This window comes from Beta vulgaris, chromosome 2 (assembly GCF_026745355.1).
Source record: "Beta vulgaris subsp. vulgaris cultivar EL10 chromosome 2, EL10.2, whole genome shotgun sequence".
NCBI lineage: Eukaryota > Viridiplantae > Streptophyta > Magnoliopsida > Caryophyllales > Amaranthaceae > Beta > Beta vulgaris.
Window position 1 is genome coordinate 19,494,683 of NC_079203.1, and position 24,843 is coordinate 19,519,525.

The 24,843-nt window shown below is 35.8% G+C and overlaps 1 protein-coding gene and 1 pseudogene across 7 annotated transcripts; both read right to left on the reverse strand.

The window, feature by feature from the left end:
• Nucleotides 1–538: 538 nt before the first annotated feature.
• On the reverse strand, nt 539–17,854 carry LOC104906254 (putative cyclin-B3-1). Of its 7 annotated transcripts, none has more exons than XM_010694990.4 (23): nt 17,684–17,854; nt 17,529–17,581; nt 17,364–17,412; nt 13,660–13,735; nt 13,366–13,423; nt 13,218–13,272; nt 13,052–13,139; nt 12,214–12,271; nt 9,898–9,925; nt 9,724–9,799; nt 9,548–9,580; nt 9,382–9,436; nt 9,151–9,199; nt 8,966–9,059; nt 5,940–5,997; nt 3,176–3,466; nt 2,980–3,102; nt 2,012–2,101; nt 1,732–1,893; nt 1,586–1,645; nt 1,252–1,350; nt 986–1,164; nt 539–902 (listed from the first exon to the last, which is right to left on the reverse strand). In XM_010694990.4, exons 2-23 carry the CDS (start codon nt 17,541–17,543, stop codon nt 767–769), a joined length of 1,932 nt encoding a protein of 643 aa, XP_010693292.2. In that variant the 5' UTR covers nt 17,544–17,581; nt 17,684–17,854; the 3' UTR covers nt 539–766. The 7 variants fall into 7 exon arrangements, with proteins under 7 accessions (XP_010693292.2, XP_010693293.2, XP_010693291.2 ...); XM_010694991.4 differs by having other exon boundaries at nt 2,980–3,069; nt 9,868–9,925; XM_010694989.4 differs by having other exon boundaries at nt 9,868–9,925; nt 17,684–17,853.
• An 834-nt stretch (nt 17,855–18,688) lies between these two features.
• Nucleotides 18,689–24,577, reverse strand: LOC130590462 (uncharacterized; annotated as a pseudogene).
• Between the last annotated feature and the right edge of the window lie 266 nt (nt 24,578–24,843).

Here is a 24,843-nt window from a genome sequence, read left to right on the forward strand (position 1 = left end):
CCTTATTTCTACTTAGTGGTACGTCTATATCTAAGTTGAATTAAGTTAAGCTAATATCAATCAATCCCCTTTCTTATATTTTGACATTCTATAGTTGAATATAACACTAAGGAACCTCTTCTTAAGAAGGTGGTGTGTTACAAGTGCCAGGGTTGGGACACGTTGCTCGAAATTGTCCAAATCATGTGTTGATAACAAGAGATGAGACTAACTTTTTGTTGCATGAAAAGAACGAAATAGAAGAGATAGAACAAGAGGGGGGTGACAAACACAAGTGCTTGATATGTCTAGTGCCGAATTTTGGAGTAATCACGCTAAATATAAACCGGAAAGTGCAAGTTCAGTGCTGGTTTTGAGAACTTTGCTTGCGGAACCTTCTGAAGAGCAAGGAGATGTTCAAAGAAACAATCTCTTTCATTCGAATTGCCAGTTCTAGTGGCTAACAGGCTATATGCCGGATTTGCGGAAAAACCAGCACTCGGCTAGTCAGCTTTTGTGGAAGACCTGTATAATTGATTGTATCACAATATCACTTACGAGAGCTGAATAAGAAGTACATACATGAAGAGCAAGTCTGCACCATTATACAAAATACAAATTACAAACATACAACCTACTGCACAATACCTCGAATGATTAATATACTACGTAAGCCAAGGTCTCCATTACATGGTACACATTCTGAAATCAAACCTAAATGAAGCAGAACTAAAAGTGAAATGAATAAACTACACCACCCGAAAGAATATATAACTGTGGAGAAGCTTCAAATAGGAAGACGGTCCAAAGGTTTTACAGCTGCAATGCCACCAAATTTAGGCTGCATATACTTGTCATAAGTGACCTTCAGGAGACCCGCACATGCAGATTTGTGAACACTTACGATCATCTCCGCACAATCCCTGCAGGAAAATAGATCAGTCAAACTGCAGAAGTCATGGGAGCAATCAGAAGGATAGCAGCAAAGTTCAATGGTGAAACTTGCCTAATCTGAAGTTCCTTGGTGCGTGCATGCTTTTCAAGCAAAGAGGTCCATGCTGGAATCTCATTTAGGGTACAACGGGCAACATACACAGCTGAAGCACATAACAACGATGGCCTGAACCTCAAGGATTCATATTTAACCAAGCACAACTCGATGAGGTAGAATGAGAGATGTTCATGCTACAAGCCAAAGCGAAAACTTGTGAGTTAGAAATTGGAGGGGAAAAGGTAAGAATAAAACCAAACTTTTTAGAAAAATTGACAGACCCTTTTGTCTGACTGAGATGCCTTGAGGAATCTTAGCATGAAGACATAGGCAGTTGGCAAATTCAACCGAAACTTAAGCTTCTTAAGAATGCTCTTTTCCTGTGAAGACATCCATCATCAGTGCCCACTCTTGCAAGCGTAAAGAAAGAAACAAATAGGAAATCTGAAACACTATATCATACTATAGCTCCAAAAGGTATTCAAAAAGTTTAACCAGTAAGCCAAATTCAAAAGTATCGGCATCATCAGCTGCATAAGTTTTCACTCAACATACTATACCACTCGCAAAATATCATAGCAAAGTTTAACCAGTAAGCCAAATCATGATTCATACCATTTCAAGCATTTGCTTTCGAGTGTATGACTCTGCTGAGATGCTGATCAAGTCTTTGACCTAAGTCAGATAAACAATATAAGACAGCAAATTTACACCTAATAAACTCTGGAAAAAAAGTTACAAGATTAAAAACATGCAAGTACCCTTGGATGCCAGAAGTCCTCATACTTTGATGCAAGCAAGAGAGATGCCAGACCAACCAACTGCAATTCTTTCTTCTTTATTGTAACAAGAGATAGATATCTATCCAGAAGAGCTACTGTAAGGTAAAGTGTTTCTGGCATCAGATCAAATTTGTCATGTACCTATTGAAATATGGAAGCAAGCAGTTGATCCGTTCAGAGAAAACGTATGTATACAGTAGGTGAAATAAGAAAAGAATTGCCTGCAATGGTTCACCAATACTTACTACTAGGCACCAACCTCTATAAGCCAATTAATCAATAAACCCCGCATCTGAGGCGTAGCATCTGTTTGGATAATCATATAGTTTTCCAGGGGAGAACTCTGTGCCTGCACAAATAATCGACCTTTGTCAACAGAAAAGTTGCAAGCATATGAATGTATCACTAACCAAGACCTGCCAACCCATAAGATGGCCAATAGCATTTCATGATTGTTAACAAAATCTGAAGATTCATCTATGCCCACAACTTCATCTACGAGACAAAGTACCCCTAGTAAACACAATTAAGATTTTCACCAGAAAGTGACAGGCAACCTTGTACTAGGATTAAGGAAAATCAACTCAACTTGTTGTGAAACACAATTAAAGAGCAACAGCAATCCTAAAAGTCATGCAACATAAAATGAGATAAGATGACACTCTAAATCCAAGGCTCCAATGAGTTGCAAGGCTCCCATATAACTGTTAGCACACCACATAACAATCAGTCTCACTATGCCTGTAACACACCTGTTCATGTAAGCAAATATTTCACTGGATATGCGGAAGAGTTTCGAAACTTTCACCATTGACAAAAGCGAGAGATGCAGAACTATGGGCTTTTCCATAGACAGGTTAACTTCATGGCAAAATAAAAATTCATTGGGGTCTTGGGAAATAAGAGAAACTCAGCTTACAGTTACTGCAGAAAAACGCTTACTAACAGTGTCAATTACCCATCACAATTATTCCGTAGCTATAGCAAGATAGATCCATAATCCAAGAATACATATAGACAGCAACTTCAATATGAGTAGTAAAGCATAGTCTAAAATTTCAGTTATTCAGCCATATATAAAACCTCAATGTATCTTCTGTTCTAGCTACATTGCACAGTACATAAAGTAAATAGGTAGATAAGCAAACATGCTAGACTCCAACCATATCAACTACATGGAAATGGATAAGAAACTAGCGAAGGGGAAATTAGTATGATTATAATTACCTCCACTAGCCAATAATAATCATAGATTTCATCAACATATTCTGCAACTTCAAGTGGATTGCCCTCATCATCAATATTCGGCAACTGTTCCTGTTCACGGATTTCGTTGCTCAATTTTAATAGCTGCATAATACATCCATTTATTATTAGATTATGGAATATTTAGTTTTAATTATCATTAGTAGAAGGATTTAACTTTTGATCTTGATATTAGCGAAGATGTATATGATTTTCTGCGCCCAGAATTTCTCATGGCAGTTGTATCTGACGACTGTGGTTTCAGGTTGTCTCTGCCTTGTGCCAAGCCTCCTCTTTCAGTGACTTCTTCACAAGAGCCTGATGGCTTAAAACTTTTTGCAACAGTAGAAGTAGCCACCTTCACTCTTCTCATCGAAATGGTACCAAGAGTTTTGTCCAAACTACAGATGCTCTTGGATTTAAAATTCTTTGGGTCATAGGAAGTTTGTGAACAGGTTCTTGCAATTGGCTGAATTACAAGATAAACGCATTATTAGTTTGTAAAGGCAAAGCAAGCAATTCTAGTCTCAGGAAAGTTAAACACCAAGAACTATGCTTCAATTGCAATTACAAATTTCAAAGCCGAGGTGAAAATTTTAAGATTCTAAAGATGGAAAAGGAAATGTGAACATTCGGCCCTGTAGATCCCTTATATGCAACAAGACACAAGATATAACCATGGACACAAAACATTCAACGGCCTTTACATGCATATATCACCTAATACTCCAATATATATATATATATATATATATATATATATATATATACGGGAAGATCACATGAGAAAGCATTTTACACGAAAATGAGGACTTAGAGTTGCAACACTTTTCCCAATTTAAGGGGTTGGTTTTTCCCTTCCGTTAAAGTTAATTCATTAGAACTAGATTTTATACCAACAGAGATTGGTCTAGTCCTTCGTATATCCAGAAGTTTATTCATAAATGCTTCACTTTTTTGTAGCTCGCAAATGCAGAGAAACATTTCAAATATATATATATATATATAATCCTAGATTTTGGAAATCATGTATCATCTTCCAATTAAACCACATGGTTCACATTGTCATGTGTTTTTAGCGCAACTACGGGAGATAATTTGGGACAAGATGGATCTTCTACACACAACGTCAGATAGCATATACACACAACGTCAGGGATATGTTGCCAACTCCAACATCTACTTTAATTCTTTTCTTTTTCTATTTTGGGGCGGGGGTTGGGGGGGGGGGGGGGTGAGGGTCCAATTTAAGGGATTGGTACTTTCGTTATTACAACTAGGTTTTATACCAACAGAGATTGGTCTAGTCCTTCGAATATCCAGAAGTTTATTCATAAATGCTTCACTTTTTTGTAGCTTGCAAGTGGAGAGAAACCTATCAAATAGATTCAAAACATTATATGTCAAAAGTTACGTTATGTATGACAAAAAGCATGAAAATGTTTCATTATTTGCTTTTTTATTAATAGAGAATTGCAACAAAGATCCAATTGTCATTTTTATGAATTTGTTTTAGTGAGAATCTTAAGAAATTATTGGAATTATATCTTCTTATTACATTATAAAGCAGACCTAAAAGTGATTGTTCATGATTATATAATATTAATTTGAAAACAAGCATGTTTCGTATTCACTAAATTAAGATAAATTCATATTTAGTTAAACTAAACTTATAATCCACTTCATTTCAAAACAAAAATACATGACTGGCATACATCTACATATAACAAAAAAGCATATTTAACAGGAAATAATCACTAATTAGAATGCAAGAGCCACCAACCAACCAACACCGAAATATTTATCTTACTCCATATAATTTTAGAGCATGATAACATACATTCGATTTCTTAAATCTACAAAAATTTTGAGCACCAATGAGAGGTGGGGGGGGGGGGGGGGTGTTATCAGCTTTCAGTCTTTCACATAATAGGCTCTGGGGAGTTCGGTCATTTGAAGGGATTCAGTCACTAATCAATGTCCAGGAATGCCTACTAATGTCTCTCAATTCAATATTTCACACCTTCAATTTTGAAAATCATAATATGCTAAAACATAGAATAGTAAGGATTTAGAATTATAAAGTTGCATAAATTAAATAGTTACATCATCAGCATGTGCCCAAATTAAGATAACTATAAAAAGCTTAGGTGGTTGTCTCGAAAAGCACATGGAAAATAATGCTTTATTGACCGTTCCTCGGACCTCGATGTATATGGCCGCACATAAATGTATATATTTGGGACACTTTCATTTAGTAAAGTATGTTAACTACCTGTTGTAGAAAAAATTAAGTTGCTACCAGATCGATTTTTTTTTCCAGGAAACCACCTTTGCTTGACTTCTCGTTAATACTCAATATTGGTCATCACTTGGCCATTGATGGTTATTACTTAGTACCTCAATGATCATTCATCATAGAGTCGGATACTCACCATATGATGGTCCAAATAGTTTAATTATAGTGTAAAATTAGTTAATTACACTTAAAAAGCCATAAAAGATATAGCTTTTTACTTGGCAAAATTAATATATAAAAGGTAGCTGTTAACAAATATCCATCCATCTATTTGTACTTAAACTAGGAATCAGCGTACCTTTGTACTTTTGATCATCTTTATGGTAGTAGTAAAAATTAGTAACAATGAAAGCAATATTATAGGAAATCCAGGAACATAAAGCTGAATATACTATTTAGTTCGATGAAGCATATAGCAGATTATATGCCTCCAATTCCCAAAAAGATCTAACTAAAAATTAACAATGAAATTCAGAAAGTTGATGTTTCAGTATTGTAATGTTGCTATAGCTAGACTTAGAGCTGTAAATGTTGTCCACAATGTGAAGCAATTATGTAAGGCCTACAGCGAAATGACTACATTTGTTCAAGTGCGCTTTTGACAACAAAGAGATATATGTAAAGTACAGTAATGATCAAGTACCTTGACTGATTTTCTGACCCTTCCATGAGCATCGTTGTTAGTCTGATTTCTCATTGCCCTGCACATAATTATTAAACCACCTCATTTGATTTGTTCCATGTATCCACATTCATCATTCTGAAATAACTAACATAAAGAAAGGAATCACTCTGGTAGGGAAGTATGGAATTGAAAAACGTGTTAGTAAAACATTCATTTGAGGTCTTGCTTTCTCTTATAATGTTCAGAACATTTTCTAGCAACAAGATTTGAAGTTGGAAAGTATACAATGTGAGAAGAAAGGAAAGAAAATAAACTAGTCAAGCATGCACAACATCAGCAAAGACAATAATGATTAACTCAAAAGCTCCCGGTCCCGGATGGTGTTGTGAAGTAAGTTGCACATAGTTCAACAAATGATATAGATGTGAAAAGGTTCTTCACAATTTACAAAGAGAACTCTTAAATTAGAAAACTATGTCATTAAAAAAACTATTTAATGATGATATGTATGCTATTTACTCCTACAACTTAAATGGGCAATCATCATCAACAAGAGCTACAATCATGATATTAAGTTCCTAACCCAAGAAAAGCTTTACAGTAAATATGCACTTTAGCCAGAAATTGGTAAATTCTTCAGTGAAAAGACAAATAAGAACAACAATCTGCAGATAATGAGATCTCACTTCATTGCTTTTAGCCAAAAACACGCTTTACTTTAGTGGCTTTGAAGAACTTTAATACTCTAAATTGTTGAAGATATTACACTGTGATATTAACAATAATTAAGATCATAATTATCCTAGTTCCTTAACCATTGAGCAGCTGGGATACTGGCAGATTCAAATTCAGAGTCATAAATAAAGGATCTGGTTCGGCCAACTTTCACTTCGTAGAATCCAAGAAAATCCCCAACCGATAGATCGATGACTTCTAGAAATCTACCTTACAAATACACCACCAAGGTACAGCTAAAAACCTCCAAGAAAACCCACACTACGGTGAAATTTTCCTATGACATAAAAAGTGAGGCTACAACCATTTGCTTCAAACTTCAGACATAGCCCGATCTAGAGAAAGAATTTTGAAGGGGCTATAGATGCCTAAGTAAGTTCAAATGAATAATAACCATGAGTACAATTTTACAACAATCCTTTCAAGCAGCACGTTATGGTATTATAAAAATAAAATGTAACGTCCTCTATCCACAGAAAAAAAATTGATACATAGAAAGAAACAGGAACCATGCAACCACATAAAGTATACTTCATCAGCTCAATATAAGGTGAACATGGGGGGATGCAACATAAATTAAGGATCTCGTATGATGAGGAGAGCGATAGAGAGAGATACAAAGTAGAGCTAGTAAATGGGTCGTGTCGTGTCAAATTCGTATCGGGTCCATTGGTAAATTTAGGTGAAAGTTATTCGGATAAAATCCAATCCAGATCGGATTCAAACTGTGTTCGGATTGAGATTTCTTGAAAAAAAGGATTTTCGGATCGGATTGAGGGTCATTGGATCCAGAAATCCAATATAACCAAATGGCAATATGCCTTGTATTATTTATCTGGATCGGGATTAAGTACTAAACTGTATTTTTTTTAGAAAAGCCGAGTCCATAGCCCAATAGGCGTATCATACTATCATTTCAACACTTCCCCTAAAAACCCTAACACTCAATTACTCAAATCCTAAATTTATGAGGTTGTTGTTGTGCTTACATTATTTCATCGAAAAACTAGAGTTTTAAAAAATCGAATTTTCGGATCGGAGCCTATCAGAGTATGAAAATTCGAATTGGATTGGATAGGATTCAAATTCTAATCGGTTTGGATTCGGATTGGAAAATTGAAATCCAAATTTTGTTCGGATCGGATTGGATTAAGCACTAATCGACACCGTACGCCGAACTTTCACCCCTAGGTAAATTAGTAGAGCATCAACACCCTCAACCCTAAATGTTTAATAACACTCAAGCCTAACCCAACTCATTTATTAAACGAGTTATCCTACCCCCTCATTGACCCGTTTATCAAGCGCGCATATATACATAAACTAAACAAATGTACATCATATATTTCTTAACCCACAACTTATACACTGATATCTTACCTAAATAAACCAAATCGAACGAACAAATAATAAATATCATATATTTATGTAAAATATTCAAATTATTTCAAACTCAACTAATAAGATTCATGGTAGAAATGTAGTTAAACGGGTTGTCGTGTCGAATTCGGGTTAAAATGTTCAATCCTAAACCAACCCGTTTAATATATAGGTCATGTTGGGTCAACTCGCTTACTTAAATGGGTTGAAAACTTTGACCCAAACCTGATAATTTCACGTTGGGTTCATGTAAGGTTGGCGGGTCGTGTCGATTTTTACCACCTCGAATAAAAAGAGGAAATTGCATTCATTTTGCAACTTCCCAAAATAGAAAGTGTTTAATAAGGTCAACATGAGGGGATGCAACAAATATTATGCAGCCCATATGATGAGGAGAGAGATAAAGACGGATGTTATAGGACAATAGGAGCACTTCCCAAAAGCTAGCTCAAGAGGAGAGCCCTTTGTCCTATATAAACCACACACCAACCTCCCATACGGTCGATGTGTGATCCTTTCTCTCGGATTAGTCCATACATTCGTCCCCCCATGAGGACCAACGTCCTCGTTGGTCACACCACGATGGTCATAGCTGGCTGGTTCCGGGCCACCACTCCGAGGTTTGACTCTGATGCCATTTGTTATAGGACAATAGGAATGCATTTCCCAAAAGCTAGCTCAAGCGGAGGAGAGCCCATTGTCCTATATAAACCACACACCAACCTCCCATATGGTCGATGTGTGATCCTTTCCCTGGGATCAGTTCATAACAACGGAATTACATTTTATGCAACTTCCCAAACTAGAAAGTGTTGCATTTATTTTAAAAAGGAAGAATTATGTCATTAACAAACAACTATAATTTAGACAAAGGGGGGGTACCTCAAATTACAATAACAATTCCAACTAAGCAACCAACAGATACTCACTTTAGTGTGGAGCCATCACTGACTTTTTCCCTCGAAACTTTGCTTGTGAGATTGCTCACTTGGGATACTAACTTTCCACCAGCTCTTCCTTTTACTGAGGCAATAGTAAGAAAAATTATAGAAGCTTGGCATACACTTTCCCCTTAATTTTCAACCAAAAGAAAATGGCCAAGTACCAAGCTAACCTGGGAAACCAACTTTTCTTGTTGACTTTTCCTCACTTTTTATATTTCCCTGACAACATTAGCCAAATATACCAGTCATCCTATAGCAAAAGATTTGATCGAGAAGTAAACCTGGGGCTTACGCAAAACAAGGAAAGTGCTCCTTTAAAAAAGCATTAAATGAATAACTGGGAACTCTGATATCTATCTCCATGAGAAACAAACCAAAAGAAAATATTAAGCAAAAGCTACCTGTAAGTCACTGGAATCCAACCGATTAGCTTTCTTCATTACCGGAAGAGACTTCCTTTAAATCAGCACAGGAACAAAATTGTATGAGGAGAACAGTTGCATCAATATGAAAATCGGTAGCATAATTGCAGGGAATCAAATCACAGGTTTTATGAAACCAACTAACCTTGTAATTGTATTACTACTTTTAGGAATCTGCCTGTAAACAAATATGATAAAAAGAAACATTACATTATGCTTATGCTTGTGATTCTGAGGACAGAATCCATGGAGCATAAAAAATTATAAACTATAGTTCATCAATACAGTTAAGCAAGTAGAATTAAGGCATAGAGCCAAGACCTGGTTATGTTTTCTGTAGTTTCTGTCACTTGGATCCTGTCGAAATTCGAAAAGGTCCTCTGAGCTTTGGTGTGGGCTGTAGCCAAGCAAGCACGAGTATGGTTATTGGAAGGCTGATACATAGAACCACAAAATTCATTATACCTTTTAAGAAAGTGTTGGAGACTGCAATACCACGTGTTAAGTTTGCCTTGGCTTTTCCCTGTTCCAGGAATAAATGAAAGCTGCAGCACATTCAAAAAGCATAAAAACAGAAATAGCAACACAGTTCCATATTATTTAATTAACAAGAGACAGGAGGGGATTAAAAGTGTCTCTAGCATGAATTTTAAGCAAAAAACCAACAACACTTGTAAACTTAAAATAAGTTTTTTTTCCTTCACGATTTATTAGGCATTATTTCCTTTCTGCGATTTACAAGTTTATCAATCATGGTTCCCAGTGCCACAAATTATTGTTTACTCCTTAATATGCAACAAAAGTGATGTCCACACCGCCTCCCCCATTTTAGGAGTTCAATTGCGCTTGCTAGTCACTATACGATAGCTCATCCCTCAAATTGGCTGCTAAAAAGGGCTTTTAAGTGACATTATCATGCAGAATAAAGAGGATCACTACACTTCTCTCATAAGAAAAAAAGAAGAAGAGCATCACACTGGTACTACAATACTTAGGACATTACCAAGGTAAAGGTTTTATGTAATTGCAGTCATGATCGCCTGTAATGAGGATGATTTGCTACAGTTACAACCTAATATCACGTTCACGATAAGCAAAAGATTCTTTACAATATGGTAATGCCGCCAAGATTTAATATCCTGGACATTACTCCCTTCTCTCTAAACTAGTGTCCTTACGTTGACCACATCTATATTTATTTGTGTAAGTACTTACAATATCTAACAAGATAATTTCCCAGTCGTAATACAAAATATCTTTCAACTATAGGAGCAATATTTCTTATAATGACAGTTTCCTATTATGACCAGATAATAACATAGTTTAACATTATTCTCACATATTAATGCTAAAAGCTAGCAACAACAACAAGACAATGAAAATTTGTTAATATTTTGAAAAATATTTTCCCAATTTTATGCTCATTTTTCGTCTAGCATGATGGTTCAGATAAGCATCAAGTTCAGAGGTATTGCAGTATTTGCTGTTGCAACTAGCAAAAAAGAAATTGTCAGCACTTTGCACACAGGCCCATACGGCTATAGGTGCAGGCCTACCTGGCTATGGTAGTCTTTTCACGTCTTTTCTTGTGTTCTTGTTTTTGTAAAGGGCTTTCAGCACTCAGCAATTAAATTATTTTTGGCATTACATGCCAAATCATTCCTTTTATCTCTTAAAATATGCATAGATATTTAGGATTGTGATGAATAAAATTTAAATTGCTCATTACACTACTTATGCGTCTTGCTAAGGCCCTGTTTATCACCAGATTTTTAACTAAAATGAAGCTAATTTACTAATTACAACTTCTTTTTTACTGATAAAAACTTATTTTATTGAATGAAACTATTTTTGCTGAATAAAACTACTTTATACTAATTAAAACAGATCGTTGCTGATTCTAAGTGTTTTTCTCTTATGCAGCTTCTGCATTTACTAATTAAAACTGATTTTTACCCATTAAAACTGATTTTTGCATATCAAAACTTAAGCTTATAGAATATTATTTTTAAGTTGAAGAGAATATGGCCTAAGAGGGCGTTTGGTTAGGGGGTTACAGCCTTATGGGAACGGAAATTGGTTCCCCTATATCCTTTTTACATTATTTAGTTAGAAAGTTTTGATAATTTCTTACCCCAATTTCAGATTCAAATTCCCCCCAAAATCCTCTAAGTTGCTATCCCCACCCACCCCCCACCCCAGGAGTTTGAAATTGACCCAAGTTCCTCTGCAAACACCTCCACAACACTCAAGCACCACCCCAAGCCACCGTCAACTTCATGGCATTCCGGCGACCCATGGCAGGTGTGTCCAGATTATTTGTCTTTTTGGGAAGGTTTTACTATCTAGAGTTATACTGGACATTAGAAAGTCAAGTAACAACAGATACCAAACCAACCTCCATACCTCACTCTAATTTCAGTACTATTAATCAAATTATTGGTGTTTAGATAACTAAGCAAAACATAAAATTGTCTTTCTTCATTTACCCTATTTCCCTTTCTTAGAATCCAAAAGGCTAAATGTATTAGACTATAGTTGCATACTAGGTTAAGAGTCATTTGGAAATTATCTCTCCTCTATGCGAAGATAAGATTTCACATATATACAACTCCTACACAGCCTTAGATGGAGCCCCACATAGAGGCATTGGGATAATGTTGCCATGTTGGTGTTAATTTTTTAAAGAAATATCTAATGTTCATGAATATTGAAGAGTCAAGAAAGCATCTAATCAAATCCTATCATTATTTTATGATACCGCCTAAGCAATAAGATAGTTCAAAGTAAAGAAGCAAATAAATAGCCTACCATTACAAATTGACCAGACGAAGCAGTACTTTTAAGAGTGCCAAACGCCATGGAACTCCTGAAAAGACAATAACGACGAAGAGGTTACACACTAAGAAGAAAATCCAACTATGTTCACGAACACTTGGATTTCTTGAGTTTGAATTCAGGAAGGATATATTTTTGTTTTGCACAGAGCAAAGCTCACTTCCAATATTCATATTAAGTTGTTACATTTGTAATTGCATAATAACTTTTACAACGCCTTCAAATTACAGTTGACATTGCAAAAGATAAGTTTATAAAAGAAATTTTGTGCAATTTATTGCCAGAACTTGGTAAATTTTTCACAAAATTGGACTTGATAGAATGCTTGTTCGGTGAAAATCATTCACAATTCATAAATCATTAACTTGGAAAAAGAACTTGCATATGACATTTTTGACAGGTGCTAATCTACTTTCAAGTTCCAACTTCCACGTCAACTTAATGCTCATGGTCTTTGCAAGCCCTTACAGAACAAAGAACGGGACGCGAATACAGCAACATCAAAAGGACAAACTTTGACAATTTCATTTAAGCTCAAGATTCACCAGAATCTCCAAATTACTAACTAAAAATAGCATGTTTATTTAAACATCTTGTTGAAGAAACAAGCAAAGAAATAAATGTCTTATCCATATAAATTTCTTTCATTTTGTCAGGCACTGTTTTATGAACCATGGGAATCAACAGGCCACGTATAAACGCACAACACAACTGAGATCTTCATCTTTATTTTAAAAAAAAATTGTTAAAGCCTCTCAGATTCTGCACCAAGTGATAGGAGCATGAGCCAAGGCCCAAGATTCATGCTTACCTCAAACCACGAGGCTTTTCAAATTTGGATGATTGCCCCTGAATATTGCTAACATCAGCCAACACTTTTCTTCCAACTTTTGTCTTGTCTGAACTTAAAGGAAAACGTGTCAAAAGATCTCTAGAAAAAAGATCAGTAATGTCTTACAAATATTAAAATGTCATACCAAGAGAGTCATAGCTGCTTCTAGTAGCCTGAGCCCCACTTACATGCATCTTTGTCTTGAAAAGAAAGTATAGAAGGCATAAACTCTATTAACAAAAGTAACCATCAACCATGAAACAATACACAAACGATTAGGAAAATTTAAATACCTTACTACCGGTATTACTTGCCAATAGAGTCGCTGTCTTTGACATAAGAGATGTCCTCCTGAAACATGAAATCCTATACGCTTTAACCTTTACTGGAATATAAAACTGGAATCTATCAAAGATTTTGTTTGCTTAAATCAGTCTTTGTACAATTCTATTTAAACAGTTTACCAGCCTATATAGAACAGAATGCACAACAAATTGATTCATAATTTAATTGTCTTGTGACTTCCAATACATGCATTACATGTGATGAAAGATGAACAATAAGTAAAGCTAAAAGATGTAGCTTACGAAAACTTAGCATCAGCATTAGCAGGAAATCGGCCATTGACCTTCTCCGAATAAACCTTGAATTTACTCGTAGAAACTGTCCCAACAACAGCACACAAAAATGGACAAACAGTGAACTCTCAATATATACTCAAAACACACACATACACACACACACACACACACACACACACAAACAAACAAATTATAACATACTCCTTGCAGTATATAAAGCTATGTACTTCCAACTCACAATCTCATTTCCTAATCCATACTTCCTCCGTTTTTTTTCACTTGCAACGTTTTGACTTTTGCACTATTCATGCTACTTTGACCAGAAATTTGTGAACAATATACAATACAAATTTTTGCATGTCAGGTGTTGTTGAATTTATCTCAATATACATTTACAAGATTCCTAACATTTTATAATTTTCGGAAACATATAATAAGAGATATTAATGGTCAAAGTTGTATATCGACAAGCGTGAGAGTCGAAACATTGCAACTAAACGTACGAAGGAAGTTAGTTTAAGTGGGCCCTGCTAAGAAAAACCAACAAAATATTGATATTGTATGTTCGGAGCACATAGAGCTATATACTCCAAAGTATATGGTGTTGCAAAAAAAAAAATGATATTATCTGAGATGACCCTGACATATAGGCCTTACTTCCCAAATAATGTTAAGAGATGTCAATGGTGATGCTTCCTTGTTGATGTCCAAGGATAACAAGCTCATCCATATGGTGGGTGATTGTATCTTTCTTATTAATGCTGATGAATTAAGTGCTTCTTTCATGGAGGTGTTTAACTTTATCCATTAATAAGTTCGAGTTTCCTAGTTTATTTTCTTTCTTTCATTCGAATAAGTTAGAGTCTTAAATCCATAGGAGTGTTTGTTTCTTTGTAAGTTCGACTATGTTAGCTTAAGTTGTAAAGACAAGGAAGCTGCAAAGTAGGAACAAAGAGAGCATAAGGAGCAGCATTGAAGTGATGTGAGAATAGGGACTTTGTTAGCCCTCATTCACACGTTCAAATCCTCAACTACACCCCTACAATTGTGGCATGCATAAGAGAAGAGTCCCAGCCATGATGGGTGTGTTTGAAGCTCAGCAATCCACACACAAGAAGGAGAGGTGCCTTAAAAATAGGGAGAAGTTGTTCAATGTAGCCGTTGCTTGCAACTGAATTTAGTTAGCATAAGTTCAGCCACTTTCCCACGTTTTAGCATGTTAATGATCATGTACATGTGTTTAGTGGCTTAGTTAATTTCATTAATTAGTTTGTCCAAAAATCAGAAAAGTCATGTATAAACCGGATGATATGGAATGAAAAGAACATGACTTTTATGACTTAAACCAAAAAACCGAGTGTTTTTAACTTTTCTTAATACTTTGCATTCTTAGATTGGAATCAAGTGTTTAGTGCCTATGCTTAATTAACTTTGGCAAGTTAATTTGTGTTCTTAGGATCTTTTAGTTTACTTGGTGGTGTGTCTTATCCAAGTAGCCTAAGAGTTTGACATTCAACCGTAGCTTGTGGATTCAAGTTTAAGCTTGTCTCTTCTATCCTTGTATAGTTCGAGTGAGACTCCATTTATACAACAAATAACCTCGACATTTTCACCCATGTCGAGGATAACCTTAAACTTGTAATTTGCATTAAACCTGACACAATGTTGGATGGCATTAACATGGTTATAAAACAAAAATAATTAGGGCAATTTTTACAAAAATAAAACCTGAATTTTCCTATCTCCTCTTTCTCACTCGTGTTCCTCTTTCATTCTACTGGTCGTGGCAGCAACCACGACTAACAGCAGCAACACCAACAGCATCATCTTGGACTTCATTTTCAGTTGATTGAAGTTTTTGGGTTTTCTGTAATTTGTAGATTTTGGGTTTCTGTAATATTTGACCCCTCCTCGCAAAAGAAGGAAGCCATTGTTTATATAATTCATCTCCCCCCCTTAATCCACATTTGAGAACAACCACCAAATCAACAAAAACTGCCATTAACTTGTGAATTTGTATTCCATTTTGCAGTTACGTCAAAAATCCTTATTGTAATATTTGACCCCTCTCGCAAAAGAATGAAGTAACTCTTTCACTGTTTTCACTCTACTTTCTTCTTTCTCTCTCCAACAAATATGTCGCATACAACACCATTTCCCTTTGAATCCCCAGTGGTTATTGACCCAAGTCTAGGGGTGAAAGTTCGGTGTGCGGTTTGGATTAGGGCCTAATCCAATCCAATCCGAATAAAATTTGGATTTCACTTTTTCAATCCGAATCCAAACTAATTAGGGTTTGAATCCAATCCAATCCGAAATTTCATACTCTAGATTGAATCGATCCGAAAATCCGATTTTTTTAAAACTCTAGTTTTTCGATGAAATAAATTAACCACAACAACCACCTAGTAGATTTAGGAAATGAGGAATTAATGCAGTTTTAGGGGAGGATTGAAGTGCTATGTGTATTGGGGTATGGATTAGGTTTTTTTATAATAAAAAATCAGTTAAGCACTTAAGCTCAATCCAGATACATAATACAAGGCATATTACTATTCGGTTATATTGGATTTTTGGATCTAATTACCCTCAATCTAATCCAATCCGAAAATCCAATTTTTCAAAAAATCTCATTCCGAATCCAATCCGAACACAGTTCGAATCCGATCCGAATTACTAATTCGGATTGGATTGGATTTTGGATTTTATCCGAATAACTTTCACCCCTAGACCCAACTCCTCTTAAATTACAAAAATTTACATCTATTACGAGATCGTTTGTCCCTGAAACCCCATTTTCCTAATTTTCCAAGTTTGATTGCGAGCACGTATGGGGAGTTGCTCTTGGCGAGAGGACGGAAAAGGCAAGATTGGGTGATGTTGGTGTGGCGCTGGTGGGTGCGAGTGGTGGGTGGTCGTGGGCGATTCTAGTGTGATGGGAGCATGGGAGGAAGAGAGCATGAAGACAGTGTTGGTGCGCCGGTGGGTGGAGTTCATATGAGGGAATATTAGGGTGGTACTGCAGCTGGCGGTTGTGCAAAGGAGAGAGGAAATGAATAGGAGAGAGAAAGTGGTGGACACCATTGATAAATGCTTGGGAAGTGTGAGAATTGAAGAACGAGAGAGAGAAAGAGATGAGTTTGGTTTTTTATTTTTTTTTAAAATCCCTAAATATTTTTGTTTTAAAACCATGTTAACATCGTCTAACATACCGTTAAATCTAATTACATATTACAAGTTCAGAGTGATATGGGTAAAAGTCGGGTTATTTGGAAAAATGCCTATATGTCAAGCTTAGGGGTGTCAATGAGCCTAGCTAGGTAGCAGACTATTCGAGCTTGGCCTGAAAAGTTCGATTCCAAAAGTTCATGAGGGGTTCGAAATATGTTTTAGCTATATTATTTTCCATATTTTAGAACTCAATTATATTTAACTTATGCACAATACTTGTGAAAACCTCAAAATAAGTAGTCTAAACCTATTTATAGAACATATGTAATATAATTTTTTAGCTCTAAGTTTAAATTGAACTAGAAAATTTAAGCTTGAAAAAGCTTAAGACTCAGCTTGATTCGAGTAAAAGTGCTATGAGTCGAGCCGAGCCGAGCAACCACATGCTCCGGTTCGGCTAGTTAACACCCCTAGACTACTTAGGATCATTTGAGATGATATCCAAAAAAGAAGAACGAAACTCCAAATACAATTCTTACCAAGTTCACAACGCTCTGTAGACTTGGTTTTCCCAGAAATGGATTTGCCCTACAAAACACAAGAGCGAACCCCAAAAAAAATAAGCTCAGACATTAGAATTACATAGCAAAGTTTCAAATTCACTCAAAAAGACTAAAAAGAAAAGTTAGGGTTTCTGTCAGCACCTTGAGAATCACCATTTTTCCTTGGTCTTTTTCTCCACTTTTCAAATTATATTCTAAGATGAAGGACAAATAGAAGGACAGAAATGTAGAGCATTTTTAGATTCGATATGTAAAAACTGAAAATTATATGAAGTAGAAATTAGCATTCAAAGTACCTTCAAAATTAGTGGTAGATCATAGATTTTTGCCCTGACAAATTCGAAGCTCCTTCAGATTTGGCCGATTTCTGACTTGAATTTGGAAAAACTCGAAAAAAAGGGTTGAGTATTTTTAATATTAAAAAAAAAATAAAATTGGCTAGCACTTTAGACAAACTAGTGAGAACGTTTTACGTCAGGAGAAAAATAAGCCCGCCTAGGCGCTTAGCTGAGTTTTTGAATTCATTACTTAGGCTATGTTTAGTTCACCTGAAATTTTCTGATCTGAACTTATCTGATCTGATCTGAATTTATTTTTTTTGATCTGATCTGATCTGAACTTATTTATTCTGATTACAAGATCTTATCTTTTAGATTTTTCTCAATATATAAGAAAATATATAGTCATGTGGGGTCTTGTTTGATTCGTCTCAATGAGTACTTTATTAATATTCAATTATTATAATTTTACTAATATGTAATGAAAGATATAATGATTTTTAAATATAAGCATGATCTGAACTGATCTGATCTGAACTTATTTTTTCTGATCTGATCTGATCTGATCTGATTAGATCTGAAATAAGCAAAAATAAGGTGAACTGAACATAGCCTTAGGACATGTTCAATTCATTTTATTTTTACTTATCTTAAATGTAAATATATCAGAAAAAATAATTTCAAATTAGATTAAAAAAAAATTCTAAATTATGCTTATATTTAAAATCTTATTATTATTTTTGTGATTAATGGTTGTTATTATTATCATTGGTATTATGATTATTTTTACTAATTTTATTATGCTTATTATAATTATTGTAAATGTTCTTATTATGATTACTACTACTATAACTATTATTACTAGTTTTGGGACCCGTGCAAAAATGCACGGGAAGTGATTTGCTGAATAAGACAAAATTTTCAATGAAATCAATAGCAGACAACAAATTTTGTAATGAAAGAATAAGTAAAAGTTATATTAACAACATTACAAAAATGTGTATGAAGTTATACATTTTGGAACACTTCCTTATAAACAACATTTGTGGTTGTTTTGGACACATTATTCTCTTATCACAAATAAGAATTTTAAGTCCTTTTTTGCTCGTGACTTGGGAAATAGCGACATATAGCTGACCATGACTGAAAACAGGCCTTGGTAAATACAACCCGACGTGCGACAATGATTGTCTTTGACTTTTATTTATTGTCATGGCAAAACACACAGTCAAAGGAAATTGCCGTATTTGAAATCTGATAGGAAATTTTGTTGAGTCAAACTGTGTTAGTGTCATTCGTGGGATGAATACCTTGTCACCAACATTGCTCCCTGAAATGACAGTAGCTTCAATCACTCGATTGCCTAAATGCTTGACTACCAGCCTCGTGCCATTACACAATCCAGATGTTTGATCAATATTACGAAGCAACATGATAGGCGCACCAAATTTTAACTTAATACTATGATTTGGTAGGCCCGAGCACTTTATTGTGTTTAAGAATTCAGTATAATATATATCATGAGCCCCTAACTTCCCTTCATCTTTACTAATTGCATCACAACTCAAGTAAATTTTCTCATCACCTGGAGTTGTGGACAACACATGATCATTTACCTTCTCAACTATTTCATTAGTTGGAGCTAGAATTGCTCTTTCTTGAAAGTATTTGGCTTCCCAAAGGTGATCAGTGAGTGAAGGGTATGTGCTGTCGACAATCGATGATATGGGGTCATCTCCACCGTCTATAAGAATATCTTCAGTGATTTCAATATCGACTTCTCCATCATTGGGCCCTCCAGCTCTGCCATCACCAACGCTCGGTATCCATTCTGAGAAGTCCCTTATTTCATTAGCGGTAGACGAAGAAGAACATGATTGAAGTCTCATATTGCGTGTCAGCCTCAAAACCTTACATGAATCCCATAGAAACGAAGAGTTTAAGGTCGCAAATACTATATCTAGCATTGTACCCTTGGGTATAACAGGCATAATCTGTCTTAAATCACCACCAAAGACAACACTTTACCTCCAAATGATGCATAAAGATTTAGACACCAAGAGCATTCAAGTTAAGAAAGAACAAAGATAAAGATCATGTATCAAACCGGTTCGAACTAGTCGAACAACCACCACTTTCCACTAACCAAATTACCACCAATCAAGACCAAACTATAACAATGAGCTTCTAGTTTGAGTCTACTTTGTGATTCAATCACCAAATCAACGTTTCGATGAAGGAATTAGCAAAGGTTTGATAAATGGTCAAAACTGACCGAGAGAAACACTTAGCACACAGCTTAGTATTTTGGGCATAAAAGTTTCACTTTTCATTCAATTGATCTAATTACAAAAGGATTACAAATTAAACTTATATGGCTACAACATGTCCAAAATTCAGGTCATTTGGACGCCATTTGCTATGCCAACTAGGACAATAAAATAAGAGAAACAAAAACTAAAACTGTTACAGCACACTTCTAATGATTAGCTAAGCTACCCTATTGGACGAGTGAAAACAGAAGAACTACCAATTGGATATTAAAATACATATCTTAAAGTAAATATCCTCAAAAGCTCAAGCCAATTGGAGAAGTAAAAAGCCTTGCCCAAAACAGAAGAAAGGATGGGCTGCTGGACGTGAGATGCTGGCAGCTTAGAGTTCTTTGCAATGAAGCTCTCTTCTCTCATTTGTTGGTGCTTCTTTGCCCATGTGAAGTTCACATGGCTCTTCTACACTTCCCTAAGATCATCAATAAGCTGGAGGTGGCTTGGAATTGCAGCAAAATACATCTCCCTAAGCTTAATCAAAATCGGATTACAAGGAGCTTAAGCTAGATTAGCTCTAAACACTAGTGGAAAAATGAAGAAGGGTTGCACTGAAAAAGGCATGTAGGGCTGCGCTTTTTGACAACAGCCCTTTCAATAGCAGCCCTTCACATTTTAAGTAGGGCTGCGCTAGAAAAGCGCAGCCCTTCTAAAAAGCGCAGCCCTTCTAGCTATGAAGGGCTGTGCTTTTACCTAAAAAGCGCAGACCTTCCTACCAAAAAAAAAATAAAAAATTTTTTGACATTTTTTTACTCATATATTAATGTCACATTTTCTAAATTTTAACATTTACATTAAACCTTTAAGTAAACCATCCAAATCCAAACGGGGAATAAGGAAAACTAAAACAGAAAATCAAAAAATGTTATCATATAATTGCAGAACGTAAATGAAAAAAAAAAGAACAAAAACTAAAACTAAAATACAGAAGAACGAAAATGAAAAAAAAGGAACAAAAACTAGAACTAAAATACAGAAGAACGAAAATGAAAAAAAGAACAAAAACTAAAACTAAAATACATAAAAACGAAAATGAAAAAAAAACAAAAACTAAATCTAGTTCAATGCTTTCTTAATTGCTCTAAATCTGGTTGATCAAAATGCAAACATTGAACGATGACCCATTTACACAATCATCATCATTCAAGAAAAACAAAACTCACTGCCTACAGAAAAAAAAAAAACCAACCCTCAAAAGTGAGGCTACCTAGTAACATATCCTATTTTAGGAAGATTTAACAATCAAAATTCCAAAAACTAAAACACGAAAAACCTAAATGGATGAGCGTATACATCGTATACATCGTAAAGCTATTGCAAGGACCTCCTTTGAACCCTTAGCTATAGTAGGATTTCCCGTCCTTCAGCAACTCGCAACCGAACCCAGTCTGTCAAATCAACACCTCCGCCTTCTTCACCAGAAACCACTTCACCAGCACATCTGCCAGTCAACAATTCCAGAGGTTTATTGTGAAGAGGTGAATTTATTGTGAAGAGGTGGGTTTCTCAATGACCTCCATAGAATCGAATTCGATGATGAAGTTGCATGACTGATTGATTGAGAGGACAAATTAAGGAGAACTGGGACCGACGGAAGAAGATGAAAGGAGAGAGAGGAGAGAGGAGAAAGGAGAGAGAGAAGAGAGAAGAGAGAGGAAAGGCGTGAAATGAAATGAGGAGGGAGGCGTGAAATGAGGAGGGAGGAGACTAACCTAAAATCTTGTAATTTCTTTTTAAATTAAATTTTTTTAAAAAAAAAGCCCAAGTAAGGCTGCATTTTTTTTGGAAAAGCGCAACCCTTCCTTTAGGAAGGGCTGCGCTTGTCTAAAAAATGCAGCCCTTCTCTTTATAGTAGGGCTGCGTTTTTTAGACAAGCACAACCCTTCACAAAGAAGGGCTGCGCTTTTCTATAAAAACGCAACCCTACTGTAAAAAAGGGATGCGTTTTATTTAAAAGCGCAGCCCTACTGTCTAGAAGGGTTGCGTAATGAAGGAAGTGCAGCCCTTCCAACGCAGCCCTTCCTTTTTTTTCCCTAGTGAAACATGATTAACTTAACTAATTAACCTAATTAAGCTAATTAATCACCAACTAAAACTTGATTAACAATACTTAATGATGATTAGGATATCATTAGTACTAATTAACCTTGCTTAAAAGGAGATTAGCAAAAGATTAGCCTAATTAAGATGCTTAAGAAGAGTTTAGGGAAAACCGAGCTAGTTAAGCTTATTACCACCTTGATTAGAGCAAATTAAGCCCTTAAAAACCTTAATAATCCTCAACATTAACCAAACCCAGAAATTAAACAAACTTATGATTAATTTCGAGATCAGGTCAAATGCATATGCTTCACCAAATGGTCGATGCAAATTATCTCGATCAACAGCTTGCATAATGTCCTTTAAACTGCTATCAAGTGCTTCAAAGCAATATTTGTACATCATTGGTGCTTCATCCCAGATAATTAGCTTTGTTCTCATGAGCAATGCAGCTAAGTCAGAACCAGGCTTAATAGCTACACACGTAGAGTTTTCACAAACATTGAGTGGAAGCCCGAACCTTGAATGGGAGGTTCGACCTTTTGGAAGAAGTAGGGACGCAATTCCACTTGATGCTACTGGCAAAACAATTTCACATCTTCCTAATTGCAGCACACAATGTCCTCCAAATGTATGTTTTACCCGTGCCTCCATATCCGTATACAAAAAACACACCTCCTGATTGGCCATTAACAGAGTGCATTATTTCGTTGAAAACCATTAGTTGTTATTCGGTTAGACATGGAAACAGTTTGTCATATTCCTGAATTAATGAGGGTATGTCATATGAAAGCTCATCTGCTATTAGCTTATTTTGACCTTCAAACACGACTAATTCATCTGGAAAAGGCATCTCACTGAATTTTCGAATACTACTGCCATTACTTTGCAGTTTAGCTTCAATATCTGCCAGTGCAAACGCTTGAGTTTTTTCATCAGTTAGAGTTAAATCTGCAACGCGATAGAGAAGATTTAATATTAGTTGCCTTCATTTATGTCATCGTGATCCTTTTTTCGTTGCACAATTATTAAACATGCAAGTAAGCGATAAAAACAGTAAGTACGCACAGTACTGTAGCCTGTACCTTTGTTTTTATGAATACGACGTTGTTTATATAGAATGTCATCAGATAGTAGGTGCCATGTCTTTTCCCATATGTCTTCTGGTTTAGATAAGCTACCAGACATAAGTAACATGCAAAACAGATTCCGCAGATAATGCCCCGTTTCTCTAAAGCTTGCCTCTGTTATGGCGTCTATGTATTCCTTGTCGTCATCAAGCAGCCCCCTTGCGTAGCAAGCTTCTTTGAAGTTGGATACACTAAACCATCAACGTTCTTATATCCTCGTAGCACGTCGGACCTTTTACAAAATTAAGGAGAGTTCTTAGATAGTATTTCTCACCAGAACCTGGAGCGACATGGTATACCCTGCCAAGTGAGAACCCTTTCGACCTAGGTGCCCATTCTCGCGTAGGTTGTTTCCAAACAAATTTCGTGGGGAACTCTACATACGTCAACTGTCTTGCTTCTTCATACTTTTGGTTGCATTCCATCCACGATAAAAACTTTGTTTTATCAACATTAGGTCTCTCAAGTACATCTCCACGTCCATCTGGTCAGTGTAGACGACCGTTTGCTCCCCAGGTAGATGGAAACTCAATCTCTCAACAGCAGGGGTTGATGGTGAATAGGAAATCCATATATCCTCCACACTGCCTTACAAGCAGATATGTAACGGCAGTCGTAATACATTTTAATCTCATCAATCTTTTGTGGATCATCGCTGCTATTTCTGTTTTGATAAGCAGCAGCAGTTACTCTATCGTAACCCTTATTTATGTACTTGAACAAATACTTTATCGATCTGGATTGATTGCACCATTCAACGTTTATATGGGCACGATATTTACGAAGCAGTTATGGATTATAAGGAACAACAAACCTATTATCAAGATGCACTCCGTTCTTCTCAACCGAGGTTCCGTTATCTCTTCTTCTATAAACTGGATATCATTCCTCATCAACCTTTGTTTCGTCAATAAATCTTTGAGGAAAATGCTATGTGCACTTATTTTGATCCATGCAAGGTGCATTAGTGTTGGAGGGACCACATGGACCATGTAGCATCATTTCTGTAACAGTCTCATACAAATACGGATCCTCAATTGGATCTGGTAACTCAGTAATCTTGTCAATATCACTTGCCTGTGGATATTTGTCAACAGGGTGCAGGAAAAGAAGTATATGAGCATGCGGAAGGCCACGCTTTTGAAACTCAACTGTATAAACAACTGGAGAAAAAAGAAGATATGTATGCATCATTATTTCAACAACCTTATAAGTAGACCAACTAATCTTGACTGTGTAAAATGTTTTGTAAAGTAGTATGAAATTCAATTAATTCAATAAGAATATATATTAACGATGAGAAAAAGCTGTAGAAATCAACATCATTATACCGGATTTGATTTATACGTACCAGCTTTAACTCGGCCAAATATCTCATTCTCCTTTAAGTCTTTAACCAATTGGTCGAGCTTCATTTTAAAGACTCGACAGATGATATCCGGTCTGTCCTCGGGTCTAAGTCCCCTTTTTTGAACGAATTAGCTTATTTCTGGCCATTTAGCATTACACGTAAAGGTTATAAACAAATCTGGATAACCATACCATCTACAAATGGCCATTGCATCCTGATAGTTCTCTCTCATGTAACTATGTCCACCTGTGAATGACGCTGGTATAACAACGCGACTGCCATTGGAAGATCCCTCTGTATCACTCTTTCCACAGCCCCTCTTAAATTCTT

What these genes read in the sequence shown, in the direction of transcription:
- LOC104906254 (XM_010694989.4), bottom strand. An exon ending in CGTCTGGTCAATTTGTAATG is followed by an intron (nt 9,926 to 12,213) that starts GTAGGCTATTTA and finishes TTCCTGGAACAG; the next exon opens with GGAAAAGCCAAGGCAAACTT. An exon ending in GAAAGCAAATGCTTGAAATG is followed by an intron (nt 1,351 to 1,585) that starts GTATGAATCATG and finishes ATGTCTTCACAG; the next exon opens with GAAAAGAGCATTCTTAAGAA.